Source organism: Chaetodon trifascialis, chromosome 1 (assembly GCF_039877785.1).
Source record: "Chaetodon trifascialis isolate fChaTrf1 chromosome 1, fChaTrf1.hap1, whole genome shotgun sequence".
Taxonomy (NCBI): Eukaryota; Metazoa; Chordata; class Actinopteri; order Chaetodontiformes; family Chaetodontidae; genus Chaetodon; species Chaetodon trifascialis.
In genome coordinates, this window is record NC_092056.1 from 2599811 (window position 1) to 2625513 (window position 25703).

Consider the following 25703-nt stretch of genomic DNA (forward strand, 5'->3'; position numbering starts at 1 on the left):
GGATCTGCATGCTTCACCGAGCACCACAGCACAAGAGGTCAACAATAATCTCTGCAAGAAAATTTGCAGATTTCTTAATGGCTTCAATAACTGATGGGTGAACGCAACGGTACAATCTGTTGTACATCTGGCACTTGTGAAACAAAAATTGAAGCACCGATCCTCAGAGGCTTTGGTGGAATTATCACCGACACCAGCATTTGCAAGGCTCTTTCTAAAAGCCCTCAGAAACCCAGGGAAGACTTTCGATCACAAGCCAACCTTTAAGGCGTTGAACCACTTAATTTTGGCCGTACCAGAATTGACCCATTGCGCATTTCATGATTCCGCTGATTTATTACAGCATTTATTGCTCTATTTAAACAAATGCGGGGTGCAAACGATGGTGACGACAACAAAAATGAGCAGGTGTGAACAGTGTAAAGACACCACATCTACTGCCTCAGCCATGGGCACAACTTATTTTTTACAAGGACAAGGAGAAGACATTTATTCTCTCCTCAAGGCTGTTTTCAGTCCAAGCGTTGCAAAATGTAAGACATGTGGATCCACCGTAGAGACACACCAGGTCTGGAATAGCCCAGACATTTTAAGCCTTTATTTGCCTCGCCTTCAGGGGCTGGATGATGGAGTACAAGTGGCTCCTTCTGACTATGTTGAGGTTGCTGTGGACGAAGACATAACGCAGCTCTACAAACTGTCCTCTGTCATTTGTCACAGCAGTCTGCACATTTGGGCATATTTGTTTTTTGATGATATTACCATTAAAGCAGACGATCGGAAGATATCTGTCGAACCAGGGTGCTACCCAGATGACATATATGACACAGGGATAATCTATCTCTATGAAAAGATGGACTTGTACACCTAAGCGCCGTCTGAATATTCACAAAGACCAAAACAAAACATGGACAGAAATTCACACCAGAGACGGCAAGAGAAGACTGAAAGGACTCGTCTCTACCGCCACTTGAAAAGGCTCCATCCAGTCCAGCAGCTATATAATCCACAGATCCTGCAGCTTTGGCAGCTTTAAGCTGCATCTATCCTGCTCTTAGTTTGGGTTTTCTCTGGGTGCTCCAGTTTCATCACAAAATAAATATTACAAATTATTATTAATTTGTAATTTTTATGTAAAAAAAAAAGAAAAAATCTCAATTCTGTAGAAAATGAATGTATTTAATGTATTTAATGTATGTTTGCTACAATAAAATAAAAACAGAATCGACTGACAAACACTGAATGTCATATTTCCAACATAAATCAGACAGACTTGATAAAAACCTTTGAAAAACACAAGCAGAATCAATTGTTTTAGCCAATACTGAGAGTTTAAATCCTGTTTTCTATATTCACAGATCACAAATATATTCGATTGTTGTTGATTTCAAATGACATCGAGCTCGTCCGTGCCTTGTAGCTCTGGCCTCAGGAACAGTCGGTAGTTTTGAGTCAGATGTTTGTTGTTGCCGTTTGTTGGACTTGCTGTCGTGTCCGACGCAGACTGAAAGGTGTCTCAAACCATGGAGCACATGCTGAACTGAACACAGTCTCACAAACTTTGTGCGAAGGAAATAACAAAAAAGATAAGTTGATAAAGTTGTTTATTGAACATGACACACTGACATGCTACAGGGGAAAACCAGGACTCTCAGCGATACAAAATCCATGCTTATCCTCAGGGAACGGCTGCCAACACAACTACGATGCGTAAAGGAGGATCTCAGAGACGTGGGGTCGAGCTCTGTGACGGTTTGAGGCTGTGCAGGATCGTCCTGGAGAAGTGATGCTGTGTCAGAGAAAAGGAAAATCCTCAGATGCATTTGAGCAGGTAGGAGTTGCAGTTGGCTCCTCTGCCACAGTCGCAGAGCTTCCCGATGCGGGGCCCGTACTTCATGGCACACCGGTCGCCCATCCCGCACTGAGAGGAGGAGGAGGAGGAGGAGGAGGGAGGAAGGTCACTCACATACCCTCACATACATCACTGCAGAGACGCAGCGAGGTTATAAGAATAACAGAAATCACAATGATGTTTGGCAGCTTCCTCGCAGTCAGGAAGGGCACAATAGTTTGTATTAGAGAATATAGAAATGTTTGGAGCAGACGCGAGCACAGCGTTAATTCATTTGCTTTGATTAATTGTTTCCGTCCATTCTTCTTTAATTGACACGGGAGACTGAGAATGAGATGTTAATCATTGGCAGCATTTTTCAGTGAAATAATTAAATTCTGTTCATTAGCTGATCCTTTCTTCTCATTGATTTGTTTCCACTGAGCGGACAGCAGGACCGAAAGCTTTCTGGAGCTTTGCAGCTAATTGGAGTTGAGCAGCAGCCTTGATTAGTGTGTAATTGCACTGAGTGAAAGACTGTTGTTGGCATTTTCTTGTTATCTTTTAATTACTGGAAGGTTTCTTGTGCTAACTGGTTTAATTAAACTGCAGTGGACTGATGTACAGAACACACATGACTGAGCACTGTCACACTAATCACTGAATTACACCGGTGGAAAGTAACTAAGTACTGTGCTTCGGTACAGGTCTGAGGGTTTACTTGAGTATTTCCATTTTGTGTCGCTTTATACTTCTTTACTACTTTATAAGAATATTTTACAAGCTTTTTACTCCAAGAATGCAAAATATAATCAGCACAAAAGGTGCCACATTGATGAATCTGTCAATCATTTTAATCCATTATCATGATATATATTATTCTGATAATGAGCCATTCTGCATAATGAGTACTTTTACTCTGAGTGTTTTCAGTATTTGTGATGCTAATACTTTTGTACTTTTACTGAGGTAAAATTTTAAAAAGCAGGATTTTAACTTGAGTATTTCTACTTTTATTTAACTAAATAAGCACTTCTTTGACCACTGTTTCAGGGAATACGGTAGAGGTGTGTAAATCTAGTGAATAAAGTGAAGTTACCAGTGGGATGCTGCCTCTTTTCTCGGTGGAGGAAATCCGATTCCTGCCCAGCAGAGCCTCCAGTGCTTCTATCTGCTCGGCAAAGATTGGATCACAAAAACACAAGAAGAAGCGTTAGAGCTGAGCAGACTGCCACAGCTGTCTGTGCATGTTCACCTCTGAAATATCCCTTAACTTTTCACTCAGTGCTCTTTCAAGCTCTGAAATCTTCACTGAAGCTGTATGATCCTTTTAAACTGAGCTGCGGAGCTTTTTGGAGCTGCACAATAAATGCCTTGTGCAAAATTCAGCCTGATATATTTGGAAACTTGTCCTTTAGAAGTTTGAATGTGGTTTGGCTGCACAGCATGAGGAGCTGGCAGAGTTCAGGAGGTGAATCAGTGTTAGATATCCCTCCCTGCAACAGTGACGACACACAAAACAACCATGCAGAATCATCTGAAATCCACAGCTGTCGTTGTTTTAAAGATTATTTTACAAGCAAAAGTTTGCTGTGGCCTTCATCTCTCATTGAAAACATTTGAACATTATCATCAGCATTTTCTGCAAGCTGTTGCATATTAAACTGGAGGAAATAAATGAGAAATGTGATAAATCCAAATAAAAGAGAGAGGATGTCAAAGGTTTAAGGTGTTCCCCACGAAAAGGAGCAAAGCTTCGACATTCCTCCATAAACTGACACGAGTGGAGGTCTTCAGGTACTGACCAGGTCTCTGTCTGCCGCCGGCTCGGGTTTGTCCACTCCAAAGTCCTCTGCGGAGACTTCCTGGGACGCCTGGCCGCGACACATGACGCACAGCAGGCCGACAAACAGCAGTCCGCGGAGCATCCCGGCGCTGTCCATGGTGCTGGTCAGGGTGGAGCAGGAAGAGGGCGGAGGTCCCGGCAGGAGGCAGCAGATCAGGACTGAAGGAGCAGAGGGTCGCAGCACTTCCACAGGAGATTCTCCCTCCACCCAGCGGACCTTCTCCTCTCTTATACTGACTCATAAACTGTAGCTCCGCCCGAGAGGCCACTGCGGGACGAGCATGCTGGGCGGAGGGCAGGGATGTCAGGGGTGGATGGATGGATGGATGGATGGATGGATGGATGGATGGATGGATGGATGGATGGAGGAGAAACGCTCCGCTTTCTCAGGTCACTTAGACTGCACGAATAAATCCAGCTGAGACTCGACACGCGTTAATCACAACGATCAAAAGTCCAGACATATTCAAAGAGCATGATGCTCACATCAGGACACATGTGGCCTCCACACGTCCTGGTCAGACACGGGAGCCGCCTGTCACGTGATACTCTGGCAGGTAAATTGAGAGATTAGCGGTATTTTGTTCTTTTTAAGAGGTTTTTACTCTCAAAGCGATTAAAAAAAAACACTCATTCATCATCATCATCATCATCATCATCATCATCATCATCATCATCATCACTTATTTTTATTTATCCGCCACGATTCAACCGAAATAGCTCGATCCTACATTAATGGTATTTAATAGGATTCTGTCTCATATGTAATCTATGGGGGCTGCACGGTGGTGCAGCAGGTCGTGCGCGTGCGCGTGCCTCACAGCAACAAGGTTGCCGGTTCGATTCCCGGGCAGGGCCCTTCTGTGTGAAGTTTGCATGTTCTTCCCGCGCATGCGTGGGTTTTCTCCGGGTACTCCGGCTTCATCCCACAGACCAAAAACAGGCTCATTAGGTTCATTGGTGACTGTAAAATTGCCCCCAGGTGTGAGTGTGAGTGTGAATGGTTGTGTGCTCTGCGATCGACTGGCGACCGGTCCAGGGTGTACCCCGCCTCCCGGCCGCCGACAGATGGGATAGGCTCCAGCACCCCCGCAACCCCGAAAGGGATACGCCGCATAGAAAATGGATGGATGGATGAAATCTATGGAGTCCTCTGTTTTCCAGCTCACATCAGACTTAAATCCAGGTGAGCAGATCATGGTCACGTGATCCACCATCCGTCACGTAGCATTGAATTCAGGCTGTGAAGCTTCTCTGCAGTGTAACAACACTCAGGAACACGCTCTTAGTGTGGATTTCCTGCAGATTCCTTCAGTCCAGGTGAGCCCCTGCAGACAGATCCAGGTGCGCCTGATGTGGGACGCTGTGGCTCCAGAAGAAAGTCAAATGATCTTTAATGAGAGTAAACGAGCTCTCGGTCCTCACTGGAGGTGACAGACTCAGAACATAACGGCTAAACTTCATCTGCACAGGAAATGAAGCTCAGCACAATTCACCAAAATAAGAGCCCAATCCTGTTCTCACTGCAGTGAACGTGATCCTGAACTCTGTCCTCTCCATGTTTCTGTTTGGCTCCAGAGTTCACTTCCCACATAAGATCAAGGCTGACCACACCCCCCCAGCTGTCAGCCAGAAATCTTGTATCTCCAAAACGCTCCTTTTTTAAGAAGCCGACAGCTTTATTTCACTTTAAAACACCAGTCTGTGGGGGACATCGTCTCTCAGCTGATCTAGAGACATTTACTTTGCAGGTGTTTCACTTGGAATAATGTTTTTCTCCATTATGGTTCCTTACATAACGAAGACTTGATGAGCTCAGTATTTAACTCCACTGACACATTAGAGGACATTCAGGGATATTATGGGTATATTATAATGGAGATAATGAGAACTTTGTCTTTCTAAGCTCAGTATTTTCTGCATGCTGCTGAAGCTGCCTCAGTCTGTTAACTATTAATGCTGTTAATAAAGCTGCTGACGAGGCTCACGGGACAGAGGTCTGTCCCCTCAACACTCCGCTGTTTTCCACCGTCAGCAGATGTGACGCACACTCCTGGTTGGTCTGTTCTGGCAATTCTGTGTTAAAAAGCACAAAGTCGTTGGTTGTCTTTCTGGGAGTGTCTTCTCACGCCTGCAGACGGACTCATCCTCGCTGCCTCGAGTGAGAAGGCAAGAAGAGAGCCCAGGTCAGGGGAAGCTGTCAGCTTATATACAATACTTTATCTTGTAAATAGGATGACGTTACCATCAGAACAGTGTCAGCACAGCAGGCACGTCATAATGTGTTCAGTCAGGACAATGATCAGTCAGCTGCTTTGATCATGCAGGATGAGGACATCCGTGGTGTCATGGTCAGCAGATCAACGCATACATGCACCCAATCAAATGGCACAGTTAATCATTTGGCCTTAAGGCAGTGAATGCTTACGGCTGACTGAAGAGAAGATGAAATCATTTGGCTTAAAGACGAATAATAAGAATTCCCATTAGAGGTCAGACGGGGTCATCCAAAGCAGATGACACATCATGCATCCTTTTATGTGGCTGCAACTGTGACCAAAATGGCATCAGAAGACCCTTTTTCTATTTTCATCTGACATGTATTAGAAAAAGCAGAGGTGTCATTAACACTGCTCACGATGGCTGCATCCCATTCAGCTGGTTGTGTGCATGTTGACTCGCATGAACACATTTTCTCTTCAATTTAAGAGATGCTGGTCCAAAGAAACATACGACGCAGATTCCAAAAGGTCTGGTCTGTAAAGCATAAACAAAAACAGGATGCAAACGTCTCCAATCATGCTGCGTTCACTGACAGCAGTTTTCTGAAGCGTCCCAGAGTCCATGTGTTCAAACGATGGTTTACTGAAGAGGAGCTCCAGTGATTTTACACACTGAAGAGTTTCATTCAGCCTCACTCTGGGAAAGACATGTCCAACAAAGAGATGCATTGTGGGAAATGTAGGATTTGGTGTTTCTGGAGATTCACCCACACTAGAGAGAAAACAGAATATCTCAGTGTGTGTAAGACTGAACAGATGGAATAATCCTTTAAATATTTCAGATGGGAACGTGTGTTTACACTCTGACAAAAGGAAAATATAACCGGCTGCCCGCTCTGAAGATGAGAGTTTGATTTATTAAGTTTAAGAGTTAAGATTGTTTTCAAAGTGAAGAATGAACTTTAAGAAAAATGGATCAGAAGAGAAAAAAAGATGATGCTTTGCACATCAGCACTGAAGAAAAAAGCAAACAATGCAGAGAATATACACTGTGAGGAAACACTGTGATGAGCATGAGAAGTCAGAAGAAATGCATCTCCTGACGTGTTTACTCTTCATAAAACCTGCCTCTTAAGAAGCTGCAAAATCCACGTGATTCTTTTCAGATGATCCATGTGATGCTTTGCATTGTTTGTTCTCCAGGTTCATTTAAAACAGAGGAACAGTGCTTCACGTTCCAGCTGTGGATTTGGAGGTCAGACCTTCTCCGTCAGCGTTGAGCTCAAGACGGATGTTCAAACTACAGAGTATTTTTTATTCAGTATATTTAGAGACAGAAACATAATCCTGTTTTCCTGTAAGCTCTCAGGGTCCCACTTCAGGGCCCCTGGAAGTCACCCCGGTTTGCAGCGTGCAGCGGACAGCAGGGGTCGCTGCGCCTGCACTTTGGCCGCCTGGAGGCATCTGAGCTCCGTTTCCTGAAACGCATACTTCAGGATTAGGAAGAACACACCCAGTGACATCAGTGAGGTTTGAAGAAGAAGAAAAGTCTCAGCCCAAGCTGTGCAGAGGAGGAACAAGAGGGCCGAAAGGTCCTTCCCGGTTTTTTTAAGTTCTGAGTGTTTTTTCGGCTCCGGAAAGTTCTGGATCCAGAGCGTCCAGACTGTGCGTAAAGTTTTTACTGAAGCGAACCGTGAAGCGCAGAGAGGAGGATGTCAACTTCAGACGACACAGACGGACTCCGCCCGCGATATGGCTGTAAGTTCCCACTTTTCTCTGCTCACCTTGAGATGCCAGGCGGGCGGCCTCTCCTCTCCCCGCAGAGGGTCACAGCTCCGCGGCGGCTCGTGCAAACGCCCCCAAACTTCGCAAAAGTCTCCGAAATTCGTCCGACGCGCACTGATCGGCTGCTCTTTCTGACAGCGTGGTTACAGCCTAATTATGACTTCCGCGTTTTTATAATAATGTAGAGAGGAGAAGGAGGGAGGCCTGCTTTTAGAGTTTACTTTCTCCACATTGCATACATGTCTGATTACACCGCCTGTGTTATTACATACAGTTGGTTGTGTCTCATGTTAGAAGGAGAACAGACTATTAACCGTTTACTCATGAGAGGTTTTGAGTTTGAGCTCTTCACAGACATGAAATTACCCAATAACCACCGCCCATGGATGGTTTACAATGAACTTCAGCGTATGAATCAGTCCTCCATCTTTCATTTGGATGGCACAGTACAACTTTATCCTCTTTTGACCAGCAATTATGTAAAAGTTTGTTTTGCTGATGTATCCCAGTATTTCACTTTCCACACATCAGTGGTAACACAAACAGAAACTGGTGCTTGAGAGGCCATTTCTCAAGTTTTCATGGCATGTGGTCTCAGTTTTGGTTGAAATGAGGATTTACCTGCTGCTGATGTCGCCTGTGATCCTGGACAGGCTCAGCTCAGCTGTGACAGGAGGCTAAAATGGGGCCTCTTTGTATTGCGCGCCCTCCCGGCCCCCATCCCCCTCTCCATAATTTGGGTAAAAGAGCTTCTTTGGGGAGGTCGCTGTGCAGGCGGAATCAGGGCTCCGCTCTGTGTAACCTCACGGGAATCGCCCCAGAAACTGGCCTGCATTGTTTTTTGTTTGCAGTGTTTGAGTAAGCTGCCATGTGCAGACAAAGCACGGCCACATCATACAGTCTGTGTGTTGGCTACGCAGATGACTCATAAATGAGGCCTTTTCCTTTAGAAAACACCTCCGTGTGGAACTTCGAGGCCTGAGAGCTGGAGGGAAACTGTCCCCGCTCATAATACAACGCTGAGCATTAATCTTTCTGCTCTTCGGTGCAAATTCAGCAGCAGGTCTAGACTTTTCTCGCTTTGAGTCACGACAGTCTTTCCTGTGTTTGCTGCTGTGTGAAAGTCTCACTTTGTGTGTGTTTTGGGCTCCAGCTGTCCTAGATGGCGTGGAGCGGCTTACGGCGGAGGAGATGGACGAGCGGCGGCAGCAGAACATGGCCTATGAGTACCTGTGTCACCTGGAGGAAGCCAAAAGGTAAGAGCTGATGGACAGTTCACCTGCGAGCCGGTTGAACCTCTGCAGGCTGGACGAGCTTGCGACGACACGTTGGAGTGGATATCATCCTTCCAAAGCATTACGCAGACTCTGAGATGGAGCTGCCACTCCGGCTGCCACTGACGTTATTTTCATCATCAATGAATCTGCAGATTATTGTCTCCATTCATTGTTTGGTCATCGAAACCTCAGAAAACAGTGAAACAACTTCCAGAAACCAAAGAGAATTCATCAGATAGCAGTTTTACAATCAAAAAAGACAGAAAAGAAGGAAATCCTGAAGAAGTCAGAAGCTGGAAGGAGCGATAGCACTTCACACTGATGGCAGCGACTGGCAGGAGTTTAGGTTGCTGGGCCACGGCCAATCACGGCCAATCAGTCGACTGACCGACTCAACTCCAGCTGTTCTGTGGTTTTGTTAATTGATGCTGACTAAAATCTCAAACTGGCATCAACATGTGGGATTTTATCCCGCTCAGTCCAGTTCAGAGCCGTGGACGTCAGTGGTTGTTTAATCCCGGCTCACGCTTCAGCTCACCTGAAGGATTATTGTGCTCCTCTGTGTTCACATCCTCTGACCTCGTGGTTTGGGCTGCTTGCCAAACCTCGATGCTTTTTGATGCAGATCGGAACAGAGAATCAAAACCCGGTCACATCCATCTTGTTCGTTGACAGTTCCACATGTAAAGTCCTTGCACAGCTGCGTGTGTTCAGGCAACATTTAATAATTCACGAGTTTCGCTTCTTTTGTAAAAGTGAGGCACCAAATCTCAGGTATGGTCCTGCTCAGCTGCCCGTGTGGCTCCACCCTTCGCTGTTCAACAGTCTCGGGGATCTGCTGCGTAATGAAATAAGGCAGAAACGTGAAGCTAAAAACAGATAATTTCCTGAAAGGTTTCTGAGATTTCTCCCTGGAACAATCCCGTGATGTGTAAATGCTGAGTTCATACAGAGCAGATGCAGAAGTTGAGAAAATGATGATACAACACAACTTTATATTTAGCACATAGCTTCTAACTTCTGCTGCCATTCGATATGTGAAATTTATGAAGAAGTAGGTGAGGCCCATTGCTCAATGCACACGCACACACACACACGCACTCACGCACGCACGCACACACACACACACACACACGCACACTTGTACTTCTTTCCATGTAAGGATACTCATTGATGTAGTGCAGTCGCTAGCCTCTTAGCCTAACCTTCTCCCTCACAGCTAAGTGCCAAAACCTGACGCTAACCTAAACTTAACCTTTGAAGTCGGGAGGACAGCTCGAAATGTCCTCATTTTCCAAACATGTCCTCACTCTGTTCGTTAAAAACTCCAGGTCCTCACTATGGAAGGAAGTACAAGCACACACACACACACACACACACACACGCACACGCACACTCGCGTGTATCTGTGTGTGTTGGTGGTTTTCTGAGCCTCTGAGCAGCAGTGTGTGATTGCTTTTAGTGACTCTGGAGTCGACCCCGCTGCGGGCTCGCAGGTTCAAAAGAGGAAGCGTTGTGCGAGACAGGAAGTGACTCAGTCCCTGTTGATTTTGGTATCTCCCTCGTTGCCACAGAAACTCACAGTCGTCATAGCAACAGGTTCCGGTGCGAGGGCTGGAGTCCGTGCTGCTGCGAGGTTGCGCGCTCTGAGCCGTCATGCGGGACGGCGGCTCGTCTCTGCCGTCCCGCGTCCCTCACCTGCTCGCTCATTATCGCACATCTGTGATGTTCAGGAAATTCCTGGAGTGATTTGTGTTTGTGTGTAATCGTTGCTTCTCCGCCGGACGCCTCGGCTCGCTATGTGCTCTCCTTCATTCCCAGAATGAATCTCAGAGAACGTTTTGTTCAACCTGTGTGCATAAATCAGGAGTTCCCTCCAAACTCCCCCGCTGTTACGACTGCAGGTTGATCGTCTGGTGCTGTTTGTGACTCACAGGAAAATACGTTGATGAAGACAATGAAGACACTAATGATGAAGATAATGAGGACAGTAATGATGAAGACAATGAAGACACTGATGATGAAGATAATGAGGAAAGTAATGATGAAGACAATGAAGACACTGATGATGAAGATAATGAGGACAGTAATGATGAAGACAATGAAGACACTGATGATGAAGACAATGAAGACACTGATGATGAAGATAATGAGGACAGTAATGATGAAGACACTGATGATGAAGACAATGAAGACACTGATGATGAAGTAATGATGATGATGAAAGTAAATGTGTTGAATTGTGTTTTGGCAGGCTAACAGCTAACGAGTTAGCACCTTTAGCTAAGAGTAGCCAGAGGATGAGCCACTGTGTTTCTTTTGGAAATATATTGATTATGTTCTGAATGATCCCTCTGACGTGCTCACAGTGAAGCCGTGTTCATGCTTGTAGTCCTGCAGATCTTTTTCTCTTCCTCACATGAAAAAACGAGTAAATGCTGCTAATCCCTGTGATTGATCCAGGATTTGTCTCCAAGCATGTGTTATGACAACACGCTCGGTTAGTCACCGAAGGTTTAGGCCTCAAAGTCTGGTATCCTGATCAGGTCATTTCAGATTGTGTGATTCAGAGTGTGATTTGTGACACAATAAGATAAAAGTCGGGCGTTTTCTCTTGAAGCGCATCGTCGTTATCGCACAGGTGTCGCCAAATCCACCAACAGAAACATTCAGCGTGAAGTCCACTCGGGATCTCTGAAAGCTGCTCTTGTTGATTATTTGCTTGTGTTGCTGCTTCAGTTCTTGTTGTCTGAACTGCTGCACCTCCGCGCTCGCTGTGAGCCTCCCAATTGGCTGATGAGGTTCCCCGCTCGTCTCCGGCAGGTGTCCATCATTTGGACAGAGCTCCGTGTGGGGAACACCTGAGCCTGCAGGGGAGCGCTGGGAGGAGGAATGCTGGGAGAGTGGCTGTGTGGCATGATGGGAATGTCTCTGACAGGTGTGCAGCAGGTGGGAGGGTCTACCTGCGTGCCTCGTGGGCGTGGCTGCAGGAATGCTTTATGGCTCTGTCACCGTTCCTGCGACCGTCAGGTGTGCATCTGAGCGCAGACGGCCGCTGTGGACCGGCTCACTCTCCCTCAGCAGAGATGCAAACGATGTGTTATCGCTCTTATTTTCATGTTCCCATCGAATGCAGAGAAACATCCTGAGGCTGAGCGAGCTGCTGTGCTCATCACGCCATATTTGAATGCTCTGTCACCTGTTCATCACTCTGCTCAGCTCGCTGCTGCTTCAGAAGCTCGGCCGCAGAGCTTCGTCTGTTATGAATTCCTTCAGTGATTATTTTCTGAATTACTGCATGATTTGTTTAGTCTGTTAAGTTTGCAAATTGCTGGTTTTGTTGACAAAAAGTCCAAAACGAAAAGACACTCAGTTTGCAAAGATATGAAACAGGAAAAAGCAGCAAACTGTCACATTGAGGAAGCTGAAACCACCACATTTTTAGTTGATGAGCGACTCACTGATGATCAGAAATGCTTTATGTTCGTTCTGTGCACTTCGCTCTGGAGCTTCTGTCTGTGTTTCAGCGCTCCTTCTTTCCCTTTCGCTCTTTCGCTCGCGGCCTCTGCCTCTGGGAATGCAGTCGGACATGTTTTCAGAGCGACGCTTGTGTTTATTGGTCCGTGCTCGGAGCTGCCTGGCGTTCCCTCCTCGTCACATCAGCGTACAACAAACCGTTTCAGGTAGTTTCACTGTGGATCCGCTAATGATAAGTGACACGTCTGAAGCGAGGATGTGGTGACCTCATCACCTCGTCTCGCTCACATTGGTCTCCTCCTTGTTTCCTGTCACCTTCGCTGGTGATAAATCACTCACTCAGCAGACGTTTTCGGCGGGCGGTGGTGTTGTTTTTGGGCATAGCTGAAAGGTTTTGATCCTGCAGGTGAAGCAGAGTCCACGGTTCAGCTGAGCGAAAGTGGAAGAGGAGCGTTTGATTTGGCTTTGGGGGAGGAGCGGAGCGAGCCGAGTGGAGTCACTTTGATATTTCAGGCTGACATTGAACCGTTGTGTATGATCAGTTTCCCATCGACTCCTGAAAATGAAAGTTTAGTTTTGCAGGTGGATGGGATGAGCTGCAGACAAAGCCGGTGTCACGCTGAAGTCTGTGCATTCTGTGCTGGAGGACTATCACAGACATTTCGGGCGTGTTCGCTTTCAGTTTCAGCTGCTGAAAAGGTTAAAATGGGGGATTTATTTACAACCTGCTGGTTTTCGTGACCTTGTGTGTCTGGAATTGCTGCCTTACTGGACACACTGGTTCCAGTGAAGTCGCTGCATTTTTCTCAGCAGCTCACTTGCCAGTTAACTGATGCGTAAATTAAAACGCTGTCAGAGCTGATTGGAAGGATGACCACGGCTTTGCATACGTTTGTGCATTTATGGAACAATTTTGACATTTTAATTCAAAACATTTGATTGAGAATGAAATGAAATGAATGAATGAAATCATCCTGATGTCAGATGTGATTCAGACACGATTCGAACAAATGGAAAAATGAAAAACTGGTATCGGCAGCACTGTACGCTGCAGTATCCTCCTCTCTCCCATCCCTGCTGCCTCAACTCCTCGTTCACGTCACTGCTCCCCAGCGATGGTCCCAGTCTGAGCTGCTGGTCCCTGTGGTGAGAAGAAATGCAGCCTGGTTCACATTCAGGTCTATTTACAGCACACACACAGATCTTTAGAGCTGCACTGGTGTCTAATTAGTGTTTTGTGTAAATTTGTGAAATGACAGTGTTCCCAGCGGCTGTGACTTTTCATGAAAGGTTAAGAAGAAATATGCTCTGAGAAAATGAAAGGATTTCACATTTTTAACCAAATTACCCAAATAAATCGCGACTCTGTCTTGAAACTGTGCGTTGATTTAGTAGCAAATTGCTGTTTAAAATGAAATTATTTGTAAGGGTTTTACTTCAGAACACTTTTGAGTCATTGCCTTTTGACAAACCACCTTGAAAGTCATTGAGTTTTATGCCCAGCTGGGTTTTGGAACACAGCAGTAAATAAATTAAAGCTCATTTTCGCTCACAAAGAGGTTTCGTTTCAGCCTCGAAGTGTATTTGTCTCCATAAAACAACGAGCAGCAGATACTTTTTACTGACTAAACAGACGTTCGTTTCCAGCCTTTTCCAGGAGGTAATGGGAGCGTCTCGTTCCTCTTTTGTTAAAGCAATAGTTTGACATTTTGGAAAAAGCCTCATTTGCTTTCTTGCCCAGAGTTAAGTGGAAACAGTGGTCCCACTCGCATACGAACAGCGACCAGCTAGCTTAGCTTAGCTTAGCATAAAGGCTGGAAACGGTAGGCAGCAGCTAGCATGGCTGTGCACTGTGATCGAATCTGTGTGCCAGCGCCTGCAGCTCGCTCATCACACAGTTATGTGTGTTATTATGACTTACTTACTTACTTATCGCAGTTTTTGTACAGATTAACTAAACAGGAAATACTGAGTTAATTACTGAGCTTTAGCCCTGCTGCTGGATGGATTTTGACCTTCACACGCAGAAAAACAGCAGGTGAGGTTTTATTGGTGCTTGGTGGCAGTTGGACTAGTAACATTTGTGCTCCATAAAAGTGAAGATCAGGGTGTGAACATTTAGCTTTTAGATCATACGTATTCAGTTCTTATTTGCATGCTGCCGAGCTGACAGGTAAATAACTGGAAACACCTCTTCAGCAGCCTGACTTACCTTCTGGCGTTCAACCTCAAACCTGATCTGTCATGTTGTAACTGTGGTAGCCATGTGGTTAGATAGATAGATAGATAGATAGATAGATAGATAGATAGATAGATAGATAGATAGATAGATAGATAGATAGATAGATAGATAGCTTTGTTTAGGTGTTGGAAAATAGTCTGGCAGTTATAATATGATTTAAAAAGTTAGTTTGTCTGTTGTTCTGGATGTCATCCACTGGTTTGGTTTTAATGCCCAAAGCCTCTTTATGCGTAACACCTTTTAAAGTCCCAGCGATGCTACAGCGGCAGTTGATTATTATGCAGCAGCAGTGCATACATAACAGTGCAGTAACAAGGTGAGATTAGGTGGAGTTAGCCTTTGTATATTTGGTTCACTATCACTTGTTATGGCTGTATTGTGACCGCAGACTGTATCAAACAGCGACGTCACCCCCAGCCTTCTGAGGAGCCATTGTGAAGCTCGGTGACTCCACCCTTTTCCATCTTGGCAGCGTCTGACTGCACCAAACTACAGGCTGATCCAAAAATCAGCAAAGAGGTGGAGTGAGGGTGGAGCTCAGCGAAGCCTGGTTGCAGAAACCTAGCAGCTAGCTGTCGCTTGTAGCAGCCGTGCCAATAATTCAGCATAACTTTAAGCCTTGACATAATAAAAATGAGTCATAAAAAGATTCCTCTCTGTGCAGCTCTCTCAGGAATGAGATCAAAACTGCTTTTATTCCAGGCTGCAAACATGGTTAATGTGCTGTAAAGTGGGGTATTTTAATACGGGGGTCTATGGGGATAGACTGTCTTTTGAAGGCAGCCTCAAGTGGCCATTTGAGGAACTGCAGTTTTTGACACTTTGAGCTTGATTTTGTGACTTTCTGAGGTGAACTGATGACCTTATTGTGGAGCGATGCTGTTCACGTGTCTCAGCTTTGTACCAGTCATGTCAGACTGAGTGTTGAGTGTGGCGAGCGTTGCCCGGCGACGCCACGGTTTACCTGTCGGTTGGCAGCTGTCCTCCTCGCCGTCACTGACGCTGCTGTTTTATTGACTCTGTGCCGACGATACAGAGGTTTTATTTTTTCTGGCTCCGGTTTAACCTGCAGTCCATTCAGGTTAGGTCATAGGAACAGTGTGTGTGTGTGTGTGTGCGTGCGTGTGTGCGTGCGTGCGTGCGTGCGTGCGTGTGTGAGAGAGAGACAGGCGGCTCTGACAGCAGAGAGCTTTGAGTGAAAGAGGTTTACTCTGAGGAGAGATGGTTGACGTCGAGACGAAAGCCACAAATATCACAGAGACGTTTTATTGGTTACGTCACTGACAGTTGACAGTGAGACAGCACGTTCTTCCTGTTTTGTTTTTTACCTCAGGGTGGAAATATTTAGGATTTTCTTGGTTTACATGTTGCCCTGCGATCGACTGGTGACCGGTCCAGGGTGTAACCCCGCCTCTCGCCCGTTGACAGCTGGGATAGGCTCCAGCCCCCCCGCAACCCCGAAAGGGATAGGCGGTATAGAAAATGGATGGAATGATGATTTACATGTTGTTTTTATCCAAAGTGCGTGCCTTGAGGATCAGACTGGTTGAATTATTGTGAAGTGAATTATCATCACACTCTCCTCCGCGTTCCTGGGAAAAACACCTGCAGGAACGCAGGATTTTAACGTGTTTGCACTCGTGTGTTTGTGCTTTGGCAGCTGTTCTACATCCTAAAACAAAAACAGCTTCTTCAAACCTCACTAACTCTTCCATGTTACTGCTGTAGCTAAATACTGGAGTGCCACCCTGAAAAGGCTCTTATAACGGCATTAAAGCTGGATGGACTCTTCAGCTGCTCGTCCCGCCGGCCGGAGTCAGACAGAAAAACTGCAGTACAGCCCGATATTATCAGTGTACATGTTGGAATTTTTACTTCCTTTACAGAACTTAATCCAGGAAACGATGCGTGAGGTAATTTAGATTTATTACATTCCTGATGAAGTTTCTTATTTCACTGCACGGGTGGAACTTTGGACAACAATGTTCATTGTTGAGCTGTAAAACAACCTGCGTCCAAAGTGTTTGATAAGCACATCTGAGAGACTGTGCCTGTGTGTGTGCCTGTGTGTGTGCGTGCGCGTGCATCACTGCTTTTATCAGTATGGGAGCCTGCTGGGTTGTGCATCATCACTTTATTTTAATCTTCCCTCAGGAGAAGCTGTTTGTAGAAAAAAGGCGACTGACAGAACGAGATAATCCTTCGCAGTAAACAGAGATAATCTCTGTGTTATCTTTAATCCAGCGCGCAGACTCGAGTGTTGTCGCATCAGTGCCGATTACACTCCTCCATCCTTGCTTCCCGTCTTATCTGACACCCACCGCAATAGAACGTCTCCTTGAAATACTCCCTTTACAGACTTTACTGTCACTTCCACGTCTGTTGTTAGCTGCAGATGTTTGAACTCAAAATGCTGTGACGTACACGTTTAAAAGGAGATATTATCATTTTAAAACAAAGGTTGGATCACGGCAGTTTTCACGGCGTCACACCCTCAAGCTGAGTGTCTTGCTCCATCGTCTGCAGCTTTACAGAAGCTCCATCTTCTCCGCCTCACACTCCACTGAAAGAGCAGCCCAGTTCCTCCTGAAGCTTTGGCCATTCGCCTGTAATTTCCTGTTTTCAAACTGTTTCCAAACACGCTTTGTGTCGCCGCCGCTGCTGCAATCAATATTATGTAATGTCAGATCTCAACATTGTGTGTTATGAGAACAATGGCAGAAGAGTGATGTGTTAAAAGCTTTTCACAGTGATAAGACCTGTCCTCAGGTGACTGATCCTGATTGGCCGCCCTGACCTCTGGCTCCCCGTAAACATCGATGAAATTATGTGTCAGTTAATCTGTTATTTGACAGGATTATTTGAAGGATCAGTCTAAGATTGTGAATAGATGCCAAACCGGATCAGTCTCACTTTGAGTCCTGTTCTGACATTAGCACAGCAGCATGCTATCTGCTCATGCTAATGTTTAGCATGCTAACATGCTAGTATTTAGCTCACAGTACAAAGACCACAGGAACTTGGCTGTTAGTTTTTCTGATAAAGTGGACTAAACGTCTGATTCTTGTCCACACTGAGAGGAAACAACAACACAGCCACAAACACTGTGAAGTTACAGAAGCCGTAGTCTTGTGGACTTCCTGTTTAAATCAACATTATCTTGCTTTGAATGCGCGTTGGAGGTCCATGTCTGCACCGCTGAGCGCTGAGTGCTGAGTGCTGGTTGTTGTGTAAGTGTTACCTGCTGAGGCTCCGAGGCGTGAGTCACACAGCCCGGCAGTCAGCGGTGGAGAATGTGGGAATGAAAAGGGAATGAAAGAGAGAGGGATCAGCGCTCCATAAAAGCCCTGCAGGAGCCGTCCTGGTCCCGCCCCTCCTCCGCAGCCTCTCACCTGGCCGCCTGTGAAACCTGAAACAGCAAGTTACTCTTCTGGTTTGGAAATCCGTCACAGCCCGGGAAGCGTCTCTGCAGCCGTCACGGTGAGGAAACCTGTCCGACGTGGAGAGCTGAGCTGATGCAGCAGTTTCATCTGACACACCCCCCCACCCCCCCACCCAGCCAATCACCTCAGGGCTGCATGGTCGTCAGCTGGGATTTGCACTCACATAACCTCCTCAGCTGTGGACAGTCATGGCTGTAACGCCGCAGGTCAGATGTGATGGATGATCGTCCACACAAGGAGGCTCTCAGCTCCACAGTGGGTCAAAGGTCACAGCCTGTGCTTTTATTAAAGCAGCTGTCTAAAACATAACTAATACATATACAATAACACAAAAAGATGATGTGTTACACTTTTAGTAATGGTTAAAACAGCTTTAACCTTCATTTAAATATTTGCTTCATAAAGGATACGTTACGTATGCTAAATGGCCACTTGTAACAGGTGTTCCATCTTTTTGTTGTTATTGTTTTTGTCTGATCAACAGTCTAAAATTTACCTCAAAATGTTCAGTTTCAGCCACATAAATCAAACAAAATCAGCAAATCCTCAAATTTGCCAGCCTTTTTCACTGGTGAACCCATAAAATACAGAAACGTCTTCCGTGTCTGTGACTCTGCGTTAGGAAGCGTTATTCAGGAATTAATAAGAAAAATGCAAAGTTTAGATTGAAGTTGTGTTTTAATTCTGTTCTGCTCATCAACTCACAGCCTTCCACATTTCTCCTGCGAGGGTCTGACTGACTTTTAATTGATTAGCAAAGTGCTTGTTTAGAAGTTCTTATTGTCTGTGGTTTTGCTTTGCAAAGACTGAGTGATGCACATGAAAGAGAACATGCACCAGACGTGAGTTGATTCGTTTTTCTCCGCCTTTTGCTGAACATGCACACAGCGTCACAAGCCGTGAGACCTGCTGCAGTACGAATCAGACGTGGTTGTTTATCTCCTCCGCTTCAGCGCGCTGAGTCTGGGTCTCACCCAGCGAGTCCAGCGTCGGCCCAGCTGCCGTCAGGTTGTTTGAGTGCTGGGAGGACGAGGTCAGTTGGTGCACAGATTCCAGCGTTGCAGCAAAGCATGTAATGGACAACTTGGCACTGGCTCATCTTTTTTGTGTGTTCCCTCTCGTCATTTTTCTCCTTGTTTTCCTCCGTCCATTCCTTTGTGCTTTGTCCTCCTGAAAGGCCACCGTGCTCAGGAAGCGCTGCTTTCGGTCGAGGTCGTGATTTCCTGCTGGAGAGTTGTGGCTTGTTGTCTTCGTGGTTGAGCAGACAAAGTTGTCTGAAAACTAATCAGACTGCAGCTCTTCATCACAATGGAAGAGGTGGATGTCAGTGAGATCGGGAATGACAGGGAGGTATGTGTGTTAGTGGTATCTGCACCTTGACATCGTGCTGATGCAGGATAAGCCTTCTCACACATAATCGGCCTTAAACAAACTGCACTTCCTTCTCTTTCCTTCCAGGGACAATACAGAACAGAACGTTATTGAAAAGCGCTGGCAAATTGTTCATATTGCAGCAGCGTTGTCGTCACTCAGCCTTTTCCATCATCCCACTGCTGCCTAAAATTAGCGTAATGCTTGGCCTTGTAAAGCCAGTTTTATGTCTTTCTGGTCAGACTTGCATCACGGAGATCGTTTATATTTACATCAGGGGTTTTCCTCGACTTAACTCTGAGCTTAAGTGGTGGGTGGGGTTCATGCGTTTGCCTAAGCCTTGCTTTAAGGTTTGAGGCATGAGGCTGCTCACCTGACTGTAAAACTGGTCTCTGACAGAAAGGCAGTGAAATGTGGATCAGCCCGACCTCTAGCAATGGTTCAGCCCCAATTAACAAGGGCTGGAATTGGTGTTTTAGCATTACTGATCAATATGTTGATTAGCTTTTTAAATTTAGTCCTCAGAACAGGGTGACATGTTTTCTTTACATCTTTCCTGCAGCTCAGTCACAGTAAGAGACATAATTGGTTCCTTTTGCTGCAAGGTTTTATTGTGAAACAGCAACAGGAAGTGTTGAGTTTGCCAACAACGTGCTATGAAGTAACCTCTGCTCTCCTACAGCTGACATGTGTTGATTGAAGGTTTTCTCTCAAACAGTCATGATAGAAAACATGTCAGTGGTAATAGTTTCTCTGTAACCTCCATCACACAGCAGTCACTCAGCAGGACGTCCGTTAGTTTTTGTCTTTGACGCCTCAGCTCACTGTTTGGGTGACACCACCTTCCATCTGGTTCCTTTGATGTTTCTGATGGTGAATTCAGAAAACAAGTGACATCAAACTGCGTGTTGTTGCCTAAATAAACTACATGACTGAGCAGAAGTCTGGGTGTAATTCCATTTGTGCTATGGCCAATTATGCTCTTCATGTGGTTAAAATCATCTGACGGAGATGCTGACTTGACAGTTTCCAGCTTCAGCGTCATTTACTTTTTGAAATTTCTGAATTTAAATGCTGCTGAAACAACATAATTTCAACCACTTTTAGCCAGTTTTAGATCGAGTCTAGACGTCTTTTGATCTGCAAATCACTCCTTGTGATTTGCCTTCGTAGGTCTTTTTCTGTCACTTAAATATGCTATCAGTGTTATCAGTCCCATCAGATAGCAGCACACTACACACAAACTATCATTGCTTCCTTACAGCTCTGACCCAGTTCTTCTAAACAGTGAGGCAATGAAACCGATTGGCCGCTCCCAGAGAGGGACGAGCGTGCAGCACGTCTTCGCATTACAACAAGGCCTGTGGTCAGTTAGTACAAGCTCAGTATTGCTGAGTTGTTGTTAAACATTAACTGCAGCGGAAGCATTGTGCCCTTGGCTCTGAGTGAAACCTGGGAAAGGGGAAGTATGTAACTGAAATCCAAAGATTTTTCGTGTGCTAAACATTATGAACAGACCCCCTGCAGACTTAAAGTCTCCTCAGTGAGGCCGTGCGGGAGGAGGAGCTGCAGTAGTCGGGTGTATTTAGCTCGTACAGGACAACAGAGGATGTACCTCGACAGCAGCCGGCGGCGGCCTGCTGGCGAGGCGTCTGTGTGTTTTCCTGGAGAGACCGTGGTCAGTAGCAGATCTCTTCCTATGAGACTGACCTCCGAACTCGGCGCTGACTTCAGTTTCCTGCCACACGCAGCATCTCAGGAGGGAGGAGATCATGATTCTCTGTGTTTTCCTGGATTGCAGTACTGTTTGATTTCTGTCCCAAAAAAAAGAAACTGACCTTATAACCAAGATGGCTTATTGATCCAGTGACAGGAGGTGACAGATTTCTCCAGCTAGAGTCTAAAAATGTCACATTTTATTACAAACCTTTGTTTAATGTGGATTGACAGCATAATTGACCATGTCTTCTAAAACAGCTCACTACTTCACATGTTAGTCAAGCTGTTCATTGATTTCTGATCAGATGAAGAATCAAAACTGCCTCAGGCTTCATTCACACCATGTCAGAGTAATGGCATGAATGGAAAATGCCCCATTGTCACAGATGGTTGCTCCTGTTAGCACTGCAGTCACACCAGGTAAATCTAACTTAGAGCAAAGCATGTGGAAACAAACTGATAGATGGTATTAGAATTCATTTTTTTAATTTTATGTACATTAACTGCTGGTGATATTGGCTTTCTGAGTTTTATATTGAGTTTCACCTCAGTAGCTTCTGTCAGAATACATTTTTCCCTTTTGCCTGTGCATATTTATGGTCTGTATGAGATGATGCTATGATTACTTATTATAGTCTTATCCAGAATTATGCGCAAGGACATGAATATAAACGTGTTTGCAGTGTTCATCTTATGGTTACGGCATAGCTATGCTAACTGCAGCGGCCGCTAGCTAACCCTCAGGGCTCTGCTGTGGTGTAGCTATGCTAGCTGCATGTGATTTGTTATCATGGTTACAGTTCAGACTGTTAGCTAGTAGTTTTGTAACTGAAGATGTGGCACATGATGAAAGTCTGCCTCTTAATGAAAGTGTTGGAGCATGTAATCAGCATCATGTCTGTGGGGATTCAGAAATAAGTGTATGGAAGCTCTACAGTGAATAATTGGCAATACGCTGATGCTAACATTGTGAGTGGAGCTAGTTATGCTACTTTTTATCCTGCTAGCAGCTATGCTGAACTTTTTGGAAGCAGGGTTTGTTAGCTAAAAAATAGTTTTAGGTTCATAATGTGTGTAAAATTAATAGTCTTTGCTGACTGATGTATTGGATTTTGTGTACACTTATTTTAGCAGGCTGGTTTTTGTGGCTAAGTGGTTGTGCATTATGTTTCCAGTGTTCAGTCATTGTTCCCAGAAGATATAGGCTTTCTTATTGCCCGCAGTCACAGCAGATCAATGGAAGTTCAAATCAAAATGTATAATTTGATATATTTGCAGTGGTTTATTAATGAATGAAACCAAATGCAGACAGTCTATAGCTCCCCTTTACTTGGCCAGTTTGACTCTTTTAATGTTGATGTAGGATTTCGTTTAGTCATTTTGCTTCTGGTTCTTCTTTCAACTGGGAAATTTTGTAGTTCTGACAAATTTCCAATCCCCGAAATGTACAGTCACAACTGGAGGGTGACAACATTTGTTCCACCTGGCGGCTCTTTTGTTCTGATCGGTGTGGTATGACGTGAATTTACCTTAACCTTCAGCTATTTATTTAGCTGGAGTAATTTTGGAGATTCCAGACAATGCTCTCATATTTGTGGCTGTTTCTTTTTCTTTTTGAGTGTGTGCACGTCTGTTGGTGGCATAACCACAGGTTGACATTTATTTTGGCTGCCGCCCGCCGTGGTTGGAATCCAGCTGTTGACACTCTGAAGTCTCAGTTGTAGCTAATGTCTTCACTGGTTAAGTGGAGGGTGTGTCTGTGTTTGTGCTAGCCTGGAAAGGGTGTGTAGCCCTGATAAAAGAGCCATTAGTTAGCAGTCTTTATGGAGCCTTTCACTGCTCCGCTGTGGAGTGAAAGGGGGGGCTTGTTCCTGGCTGGCAGGCCCAGGCCCCGCGCCGTGGGTCGGTCACCTCGTCCTCAATAGCAGGCCTGTCTGGAGACCCCATGTCATGACTTCCTGGGAGGGAAGTTGTTTCAGCTGGTGGTTAGCTGGCCTGTGCGCTGCAAAGTGTGGTTGTGAGTGTATTTGTTGGAGGACCGAATGTCTTAACAAGAATTTAAATGTGAGAAAAATCCCTGAAACTGAGGCTCTGTGTCAGGAAGAGGACTCAGGTTTAGCGTGAAGATTAGTTTGGATTTAATTGTTGACTGTCAATGAGGGTCCTTGCAGCTCTAGTAATATATATAATTATATTATGTGTTTAAGGGGGATAGGGTATAGTTCACCTTGTTGTTGCTTGACAAAGACCGTAGTTACAGAAGAGTGGGAGTGTTTGCTCTGCAGATGAAGAGAGAGAGGCTGTTTGCCTTTTGCAGAAGGCCATGTTTGACCTCACTGACATTCCTCACAGCCAGTGATAAACTCAAGGTTTTCATAATCACAGCTGATGTTTGGAGGCATTAATAAAGCAGAGCAGACACCGCTGTCAATTACAGGAGAGGAAGCGCTGATGTTTCTACCTGTTCATCTTTGATAGAAGAAGACACGTGTTGCTGTGAGGTGGGAAAGGCAGCTATAACAAAGTCAGTTCATCTTAAAGTTGATACAGACGTAGAAGGTCAGGATTAGTTTTCTTATAATAAAATCGAATCAGGCTGACGTGACGTAATTAAAGTGCTATGAAGGAGAAATGCGCTCAAAGAAGACTTTCTGCACTTTTCATATTAAGTTGCTTCAGGGGAAAACTCGTCTTTTGCGTTGACCCCTGACCCAGTTATCCAAATCTGTGCTGCTCAGGGAGTGTAATTGGATATAACCGGGCTTTGATGTCATCTCATGAGTTCAAGGAAAAAACACCTTAAAATCAACATCAACATCAACAATCTGATAAATTCTAATAGAAATGTCAGGGAGAAATCCACCACAGATAATGGTAATTTTCACCCTCAAAGTAGCAGCAAATAGACCTGAATGCAGCTACATGCCAGACATGACATCTCTGCCAACTGAAGTGTGTAGCTACAGTATGTCATATACTTCGTATATGCCCCCTTCTCTTTTAAATCCTCTCTTGGAAATCAGTGACTGAAGTGGAAATAAGTGAAGCAGATTGAATCAAAGTGGGATCACTGAAGAAGAAATGAGAAGGGAGGAGACACCGGGATGTTTTATGTCTTGCTGTGATTAAGTTAAGGGACAAAAATGGACTAGCTTTGTCCGCAGTGAGTGGACGGCGTTGACATGAGGCCCTGGAATCCAGTCCACCAGGCCTGTCCCAGTGTGAGGGCTCAGCATGTCTCCTCTGTGGCCTGACACGGGCACATAGCAGGAATGTGACTTCACAATATGACTTAGAAGAAACGAAATGTCACACATGAGGAATGCTGGGAACCTGGTGTTCAGGAGGGGAGGTTACCACGGGCCACGTTAGGTGTCTGTTGTTCTGGAGCTGCAGAACCGAATGATTCATGAGACGGTGCTGTGCTTTAAGGAGAGCGGTACTGTACTGTGCAGTCTATACCTGTGAGAGCTGATTCCACCTCTCTGTGGGAACCTTTCACTGTGAGGTTGAACTCAATGACACCGGTTTCATCTCAGACACAATGAGCAGTGTTCCTCCCTCTGGCCTCCTTGTTTACTATGATAACAGAAGAATCAGTCAGTTGATCAGCAGAATGTGAGTGTGATTAAGTAACTAAATGAAATGAAATGTGTCCTCAGATCGTGAGTTGGGCCAAAAGTACCACGTTGTTGTTTGGTAACGGATCAAAAATGTTTCTCGTCTGAGGAGTGTGCATCTTCGCTCATCTTCGCTCATCTTCGCTCATCTTGTCAGGCTTAGCTTAACGTTGTCATCAGTCTGACCTGCGTGGTCTGTCACCCCTAGCTGCACTTGCTAACTAATGCTAAGCATGCATGATATGTCAGTATATGTCAGTGCGCTCATGTTGACGTGTAAGCCAGCTAGCATTAGCCTCAAACCACAGCTGAGGCCCAGAGGAATGTGGGTGTGAGTGTTAGAGGTATCCTGTCAGGAAGTGTTGGACAAGTGGGAGTTTTGACCTGTTGGTGAAGCTAGAGTCAGTGGGAGTGGGAGTCAGTTATGGTCCCAGTGACTCTAACAGCTGCTTGGAGGAGATTACAGGTCCATTTTTCCCTCTTTTCACAGACGCCATTAATATGATGCCATTGGAAGAGCCATCTTGTTACTGCATACAGTAATTAAGAATCAGTTTACTTGATCAAGAGAAGTGCTTCTTTACACATGATGCTGTTAAGATGAGCACAAATCACTTCAAGGGATTATAAAACAACTTCTGTGTTTAACCTGAGCACAGCTGAACATCCTTCGCTCCAGATGTAACTGAAATGATCACAAACAGTGTTTTCGGTTTCAATTTCAAGCAGCCAAACTGCTTCTACTGTCTTTCATCAGTCATCTTTAAGTAGACAGTTTGTTGAACAATGCAGGGACACCTGTGTTGAAATAAAATCCCTCTGAAGTCTGGATTGGAAACTGTGTTGTAGAGGCTTAAACAGCCGTGATCA

General features: G+C 45.2%; 2 protein-coding genes across 2 annotated transcripts in view; one reads left to right on the forward strand and one right to left on the reverse strand.

The window, feature by feature from the left end:
* Positions 1-1160: 1160 nt before the first annotated feature.
* cartl (cocaine- and amphetamine-regulated transcript-like) lies at positions 1161-3877 on the reverse strand. The gene is made up of 3 exons (XM_070968104.1): positions 3637-3877; positions 2931-3002; positions 1161-1921 (listed from the first exon to the last, which is right to left on the reverse strand). The coding sequence occupies exons 1-3, from the start codon at positions 3772-3774 to the stop codon at positions 1814-1816; spliced, it is 318 nt and encodes a 105-aa protein (XP_070824205.1). The 5' UTR covers positions 3775-3877; the 3' UTR covers positions 1161-1813.
* Positions 3878-7421: 3544 nt separating this feature from the next.
* iqgap1 (IQ motif containing GTPase activating protein 1) overlaps positions 7422-25703 on the forward strand; it is a 39429-nt gene continuing 21147 nt past the window's right edge. The window contains exons 1-2 of the mRNA XM_070962521.1: positions 7422-7657; positions 8838-8940. Of these exons, the coding sequence (XP_070818622.1) occupies positions 7612-7657; positions 8838-8940 (149 nt within the window). The 5' untranslated portion in view covers positions 7422-7611. The remainder of the gene's footprint in view (positions 7658-8837; positions 8941-25703) is intronic.